At 38.4% G+C, this 8,270-nt stretch overlaps 1 protein-coding gene and 1 pseudogene across 2 annotated transcripts; both read left to right on the top strand.

The window, feature by feature from the left end:
* Positions 1–798: 798 nt before the first annotated feature.
* On the top strand, positions 799–5,645 carry LOC147507001 (linoleate 13S-lipoxygenase 3-1, chloroplastic-like). Its single transcript, XM_086599729.1, is given in 12 exon segments — positions 799–1,395; positions 1,546–1,826; positions 2,166–2,282; positions 2,284–2,404; positions 2,559–2,882; positions 3,150–3,235; positions 3,338–3,550; positions 3,552–3,748; positions 4,273–4,539; positions 4,671–5,096; positions 5,098–5,342; positions 5,345–5,645. Coding segments are annotated over 12 exon segments (2,724 nt in total). The 5' UTR covers positions 799–1,028; the 3' UTR covers positions 5,425–5,645.
* Positions 5,646–5,958: 313 nt separating this feature from the next.
* LOC147507000 (putative E3 ubiquitin-protein ligase ARI8 pseudogene) lies at positions 5,959–8,059 on the top strand (annotated as a pseudogene). The gene has a single exon (XR_015216135.1). The product of XR_015216135.1 is annotated as a putative E3 ubiquitin-protein ligase ARI8 pseudogene (transcript).
* The last annotated feature ends 211 nt before the right edge of the window (positions 8,060–8,270 follow it).

Below are 8,270 nucleotides of genomic sequence, written 5' to 3'. Positions count from 1 at the left end.
ATGCTTTGTAGGAAATGATGTGGCTTAAGATAAAGATGGAGTAGAAGCGCTACTATATTTAACTCTTAAAAAATATTTTTCCCTTACACTTTTCAATTAAGTACATTTGACACACATCAGTAAAATTTTAATAAAATAAATAAATTCGGATGTCTTGCTACAAAATGTCATAAAGATAATATTGTTTTTCAACAATTTACCAACAGGTTGATTTGTAAATGTGAAATGTTGTTTTTCAACAATTTACCAACAGGTTGAGGTGATAGAGCCCTTGAAAATGTCAACTTTGCTCTACAAACAAGGTGCCCTTTTAACAAGAGTCCGGTTCCTCTATAACCGGGTACAGAGATCAATCTCTGTACCACACACACACCCATCTCGTATCTCGACGCACACACACACATCTCGGAGTTTACACACAGGTATCGAGGCACACACACACATCTCGAATTTGAATGAACGGCTAGATAACACGGTTACAGAGATAATCTCTGTACCCGATTGTAGAGATCTCGAGTCCTTATCACCTAGAGAAATAATATTCTCAATAATAAAAACAACAAATCTAAAATCTCCAAAACAAGTTATTAGTTTTATCTAAAAAAAATTCCATTACCATTAGCAACCCCTGGTATTGGTATTGGATTAAAAAATAAGTAAAAGCATGGGGGCTGTTGAAAACTAGAAAGATTCTTTCCAAAATTGTCAGTCAAAAGAAACCACACTTTCTCAGTATCTTCCTTTGTCGCGTATCCTACTTATCAACCTGAAACTCATTTGAGTATCTGACTAAACGCAGCCTCTGCCAAAACAACATAAACGTGTGGACGGTTAACTCTCTCTGCCAAAAACAACATCAAAGTCAACTTGTTTCTGTTTTCTATTCAGTATCTATAAATACCCACTTGACACTTTGAACTTACACAACTCATCAAACCATTAACAACGTCACAAACTACTGACAAAGCCCCACAAGCCCCACACTTTGAATAATCTTGTGTTGTAGAGAGAAAGAGTGAATTGTGAGCATGGCTGGAGTAAAAGAAATGATGGGCTGTTCATTAAGTTTTGAGAAAACAGCTTTACTACCATCTTCAAGGTTTCTACTCAACTCACATAACTACAAATTCCATTTGTCCCCTGGTTTTGAAAAGAGGAGTATGAGTGTGAAGAAAGTGGGGACAACTCCTGTTGTTGTTGCTGCTATAAGTGAGGATTTGGTGAGAGCTCTTATACCTGAAAAATCTGTTAAGTTTAAGGTTAGAGCTGTTGTGACAATTAGAAAGAAGAATAAGGAAGATTTGAAAGAGACCATTGTTAAGCATTTTGATGCTTTGACTGATAAGATTGGAAGGAATGTTGTTCTTGAGCTTATTAGTACTGAAATCAATCCAAGTAAGCAGCAATATTTTTTTTATAGTAAAAATGTTATCTTTTTGTACTTTTAATTCATTTTCTTGGATGGGCATTCCAGTTTTTTTTAATTGGTACTAGGATCACTGCTTTACTGAAAATTTCAATATTATGGTTTTTTGTCCAATGAAGGATCAAAGACACCCAAGAAGAGTAATGAAGCAGTGTTGAAGGATTGGTTGAAGAAGTTGAATATTCGAGCTGAACGAGTCACATACTCGGCTGAATTCCTCATTGATTCCAATTTCGGAATGCCTGGTGCCATTGCAGTGACTAATAAACACCAAAAGGAATTCTTCTTGGAGAGCATAGTCGTTGAAGGGTTGGCGTGTGGGCCAGTTCATTTCTCTTGTAATTCATGGGTTCAATCCAAGAAAGATCATCCAGGAAAAAGGATCTTTTTCTCTAACAAGGTAATTTCCTTGTTTACTTCCTATGAATTTGAATGAATGCACAAGTCAAAATTTTGTCACTGGACGCTTGAATAAAATTCAAAGTCAAACCATTTGGTTTCAATCTTTTAGTCAAGCAAAGACAGTTAGTTGTTGTCAAACATTTTGTCCTTGAAGGTCAACATAATCTTCCTCAAATATATTACAATAATGTGGGAAAGGGAGACCTTCAAAGTTATGGATTTAGGTAGCTAGGGGAATATATAAAAGTTGGTCCTGAGGATGTATTACCACTTACGACTTATGACATTGAGTGTTCATTAATTATTGAGTTTTCTTTTGTTTTTTTGTTTTGAGCAGCCATATCTGCCTTCTGAGACACCAGCTGGACTTAAAGAATTAAGAGAAAAGGAACTGAGTGATCTCAGGGGTGATGGTCAAGGAGAGAGGAAGTACTCGGATCGGATATATGACTACGCCCAGATATAATGATTTAGGTAATCCAGACAAAGGGATTGATCTTGCTAGGCCCAAACTTGGAGGTGAAGCGATTCCTTTTCCAAGGCGGTGTAGAACTGGGCGCTCTCCAACTGATACTGGTTGGTTCCCTGACTATTATACATATTGTAACAATGTTAAGATTTCAGTTACTGGAAATATATTGTATCTGTAGCTATCCCTTCTAGGGACCAAACCCCCATTTCAAATTTAGTGAAGAGACTAAGATGTATTTACGTGTACAATTTCCTACAGATATAAATGCAGAAAGCAGGGTTGAGAAGCCATTGCCAATGTATGTGCCGAGAGATGAAGCATTTGAGGAATCAAAACAAGATACATTTGCAACCTGGAGGCTAAAGGGGGTGCTCCACAATTTGATACCATCATTAATTGCTAGTATTTCTGCCGATAATCATGACTTCAAGGGTTTTTCCGACATAGATAGCCTCTACAAAGAAGGTCTTGTACTCAACTTCGGGTTCAAGGATGAAATGAATAAGCTCCCAAAGATTGTCAACCAAATCAGAGAATCTAGTCAGGGCCTCCTAAAATATGACACTCCAAGGATCATCTCCCGTAAGTCACCATTATGTTTTGTCACATTATTTCTTTGACGCATATGTCTAGCATGAAAACCAAAAACTATTCCTCCTTCTATTGAGCAGTGAGCACTGATTGCTGAAATCCACTCTTCTTTGGTAGTTCTTATAAAATGTAGGCTAAAAAATTGGATATCCTAACGTGTTTGTTCTTTGATATTAGAAAATGAGATACTTATTAACACCTATTCTAATGTCGGTCACTTTTGTTGAAGCTGAAATATCTTTGTCTACTTATCGGCAGGTGACAAATTTGCTTGGTTGAGAGATGATGAATTTGCTAGACAAGCAATTGCAGGGATTAACCCCGTAAACATAAAAAGGCTCGAGGTGTGTTATCTGTTCTACATTTTGGCTATTTCAAGAATTCCTTTTATCAATTTAATTAGTTTCAGAAAGAAAACATGTTGAGCTTACATCTTTCATAATCAGGTTTTTCCACCAGTAAGTGAACTTGATCCTACAATCTACGGTCCACAAGAGTCGGCGCTCAAGGAAGAGCACATTATAGGCCATATAAACGGGATGTCCGTTCAGGGGGCTTTGGAGGGAAATAAACTGTTTATCTTGGATCACCATGACATTTACCTTCCATTTCTTGACCGGATCAATGCTCTTGAAGGTCGTAAAGCTTATGGAACCCGTGACTCTCTTCTTCCTGACCCCACTAGGGACTCTAAAGCCCATAGCAATCGAGCTTAGCCTTCCTCAGACAAGTCATGGGCCACAGTCGAAGAGGGTTCTCACTCCAGCTGTTTGTGCTACCACCAACTGGCTATGGCAGCTTGCCAAAGCCCATGTCTGCGCCAATGATGCTGGTGTTCATCAGCTTGTTAACCACTGGTAAGTTATCCCATCGAATCTTGGTATTCATTTTTGTTTGTGCATGGTAATATGGAGTAGATGACCTATATAAGATCTTGGTTGAGTGACAGTCAGTTGCACTGGTGTTTTCCCAAACGCCACTCTGTCCAAGGTCGGCTTGAGAATTTAGCCTACAAGGAACCTGAATGACCATTACTCGGTCCTAATTTCGACTTTATCTATGCATAATAGTTGGTTAGTAGTTTTGGTTGGGTTGCACGTGTATCTATATTTGTGATACATGTGCTTGAAACATGCCTCAACTTGCAATTAGTTAAGAATCATCTGCTAAAAGTTTACCCCTCTCGCTATGTGTTTATTTGGGGAAAATGCCGTGCACAGAACATTTTAGTTATAAAGGTAGTATCATTCTTGCTCTCTGATAATGTAACCTATAGTTTGGGTGACTGTGAGTCTGTGACAGTCTAGTCCTGACTCCTAACCATTCATTTTTTGACCAAAACAAAGAAAACTGATAAATCTGATGGGGATGGACTCGACAGGTTGCGAACTCACGCATGCTTGGAGCCATTTATACTTGCAGCACACAGGCGAATGAGTGCAATGCACCCTATCTTCAAGCTCTTAGATCCTCACATGCGATACACACTAGAAATAAATGCCCTTGCCCGCCAAAGCTTGATAAATGCTGGAGGAGTCATTGAGTCTTGTTTCACTCCTGGTGAATACTGCATGGACATGAGTGCTGTTGCCTACAAGGAACATTGGCGCTTTGATCAGGAAGGCCTCCCCGCCGATCTCATCCAAAGGTACCTTCTACCTTTGTGGTTTCATTTATAATAAAAGAAAAAAAAATGTAGTAATGTCATCTCTCAGATTTCCTGCAAGGCTTTCTCAGTACTTGGATCAACTTCCTAATTTTGTTAATGTTAACATGCAGGGGCATAGCAATTCCGGACCCAACTCAGCCACACGGCTTAAAACTATTACTTGAAGACTATCCTTATGCGACGGATGGTCTTCTTATATGGCATGCCATAGAAAAGTGGGTCGAGACTTATGTGAATCACTACTACCCAGACCCAAGTCTAATCCAAAATGACTCGGAGCTCTTAGCCTGGTATGCTGAATCCATCAATGTAGGCCACGCAGACATTCGTTGTGCAAGCTGGTGGCCCCAACTCTCCAACGCGGACGATCTCATTTCCATCCTCACCACCCTCATTTGGCTTGCATCTGCTCAACATGCTGCCCTTAACTTTGGACAGTACCCCTATGGTGGGTATGTCCCAAACCGCCCACCGCTCATGAGACGATTGATTCCTGATGAGAGTGATCCAGAGTATGCAAACCTTGTCGCTGACCCAAAGGTATTTCCTTTCATCTTTACCAAGTATGCTACAAGCAACAAAGTTCATGGCTGTAGTCGACACACTATCAACACACTCCCCTGATGAAGAGTATCTTGGAGAGCGAAGTCAGCCATCAACATGGTCTGGTGATCATAAGATCGTCGAGGCATTTTATAATTTCTCGGCTGAGATTAACAAGATAGAGAAAGAAATTGAACGTAGAAACAGTGATCCGAAGTTGAGGAACCGGTGTGGTGCAGGGTTCTACCATACGAATTACTCACCCCTAGCTCTGAATCAGGAGTAACTTGCAGAGGGGTGCCAAATAGTGTATCTATATAATGGAAATCTCATTATTATCTCACAAAAAAGCGCAGGGTGAATTATATTTTTATCCCACACTGTGCTGCGTGCTGGCGTCCAGCATTTAGGACATGCAGCTTGCCCATTTAACAAGATAATGCAATGTATAGGATAATTTTTTATATCTAATTAGTTCTTTGAAATTTAAATTTGCATTTTTTCTTTACAGTAAATAAAAAATATTAAAATTCTTTTTACAATTGAATGTATTTCCTTCCGAGGTAATAATCAGAATCAATGCACGAATCTCTACACTATATGATAGCTCTACACTATATTATAGCCGGATCTTTAGGAAGAAAATTTCTCAACCGAACTGTGTATTTGTAATCTCTATTTTATGATTTTAGAACCACCACCTTTAATTATTATAATCAGCTCCCTCTTTTTTAAACAATTTACCAAAAACTCTCTCACTTTATTGAAATTAGAATTAGTTTCAAATTATTTTAAAATAATTTAGAAAACCTCATTCACGCCAATGTTATATTTTCTTATATTTTTTATTTATTTTTTAAATTATAACTAGAATTCAAAAAATCATACTATTAGAGAAATATTAGAGCGACAGGTTTATGTGTAGCATGGTTCGCATACTCGTGGAGGACTAAGCAAAATAAACCAAAACATATGTAATACATCAAAATGCCAAAAGCATCTAAAAGAGCCCAAGGCTGGCCTGATGAACCTTGGAACCCAATCAAACTATTTAAGTTTCCTCACATAGGTGGATACAATAAGATATTTTATCGGATTGAATTAGTAACCGTAAGTTTCGTAATAAGTTGGTTTTACCAAGATTTCCTAAATAGAATGAAACAACTTGGAGATCAAGTAATAGAGTCCTAGTAGGTTTTATATTCACTATGAATACCAATGAGACTCAATCTATTGTGATATTCTTTTAATGAGTTGTTTCTCCTTCCCTTTGAAGGATCTGAAACTTAATCTTTTGATCAGATTTTGCTGCAAATTTTTGTGTTTTAGATTATTTATTCGCTTAGTTAGATTAATGGATGAGTCTGAAGATAATATGAATGACATGAGCAATGAATCTTACGGTGACGAAGAGTCATTGTTATCTGATAATGATGATGAAGGAGGCTATAGTGATGATGAAGCATCTCATTATCATCAGCAGAATTACACCGTTTTGAGTGAGTATAACATACAACAGCTGCAAGAGGAAGCTATCACGACGATATCTAATATGAATTCTATATCAAGAGTTTCGGCTACTATACTTCTCCTTCACTATAATTGGAGTGTGGACAAATTGCAAGATGCATGGTTTGCTGATGAAGAAAAAGTTCGCACAACCGTTGGATTGTTAGAGGAACCTATTGTTCATTATCCAAATTCTAAGAAAGTGACTTGCGCAATTTGCTTTGAAATATTTATTCGCCGTAGAATGCATGCAGCTGCTTGTGGTCATCCCTTTTGTGAAAAGTGTTGGAAAGGTTATGTTAGCACAGCAATTAATGATGGCCCTGGGTGTTTAGTGTTGCGATGTCCTGATCCCTCATGTCACGCTGCTGTTGGTCATGACATGATCAATTCTTTGGTTTCTAATGAAAGTAAGGAGAAGTATTCCCGTTACCTTGTTAGAACTTTTGTTGAAAGCAATCATAAAAATCAAGTGGTGTCCTGCACCTGGCTGTGAGAATGCTGTAGATTTTGAAGTTGGAAGTGAGAGCTACAATGTTTCCTGCAACTGCAAATATAGCTTTTGCTGGAATTGTGCGGAGGACGCTCATAGTCCAGTGGACTGTGACATAGTGGCCAAGTGGATGTTGAAGAATAGTGATGAGTCTGAAAACGTCAACTGGATATTAGCTAATTCGAAGGCTTGTCCTGAGTGCAAGAGACCTATTCAGAAAAATGACGGATGCATGCATATGACCTGCAGACCTCCTTGTCGCCACGAGTTTTGCTGGTTGTGTCTTGCTCCATGGACTAAGCATGGCTACGATGGATCGTGTAATCGTTATAATGAGAAAGAAAAGCAAGACGGGACAGAGAAGAGAAGAAAGATGGCTAAACAATTGATAGATAAATATACTCATTACTATGAAAGATGGTTAGCCAACCGGTTGTCAAGGCAAAAGGCGGTTGGAGATTTGAAGCAAATGCAAGATGTGAATATGGAGAAGCTGGGAAAAAATCAATGTCAGACTCTATTACAACTCAAGTTCATAACAGAGGCCTGGCTACAGATAATTGAATGCAGGCGTGTTCTCGAGTGGACCTATGCCTATGGATATTACGTACCTGAGCATGAACATAAGAAGAGGGAGTTATTTGAGTGCCTTCAAGGACATGCTGAGTTCGAGTTAGAACGTCTTCATCTATGTGCAGAGAAAGAGTTACAAGTGTACCTTAATGCTGAGGCTCCTTCTGAAGATTTCAATAACTTCCGTGCAAAGCTAAAATGTTTTACCAACACTACCTGTAATTACTTTAAAAATCTGGTACAAGCACTTGAGAATGGCCTAGTTGAGGTTGGACTCACATGACCCAGATTCATGGCCATTCAACTTAATGTTTTAATTGATGTGAGTTTTGGCATTAAATTTATTTAGAAGATAATTCAAGTGATTATTTTTCATCCCAATTGACTTCTGGTGGAACTCTAATCTCGTATTTATAATTCTTTTGTCCGATTTAATTAAGAGGAAGTTTTCTTTGATTGTAAGAGCATTCCCAATGCTTTTCCACCGTTAGCTATATTTCCCATTTTTTCCACCGTTTTGGTGAGGCTGGGTGCCCAATACGAATGTGACTATTATTCTCGAACGGGATTTTTGATTTCATTTGAATTCTCG

The sequence above is a fragment of the Coptis chinensis genome, chromosome 3 (assembly GCF_015680905.1).
Source record: "Coptis chinensis isolate HL-2020 chromosome 3, ASM1568090v1, whole genome shotgun sequence".
Classification (NCBI taxonomy): domain Eukaryota; kingdom Viridiplantae; phylum Streptophyta; class Magnoliopsida; order Ranunculales; family Ranunculaceae; genus Coptis; species Coptis chinensis.
Note: the sequence above shows the minus strand (reverse complement) of the source record. Positions and strands in the feature narration are given on the sequence as shown.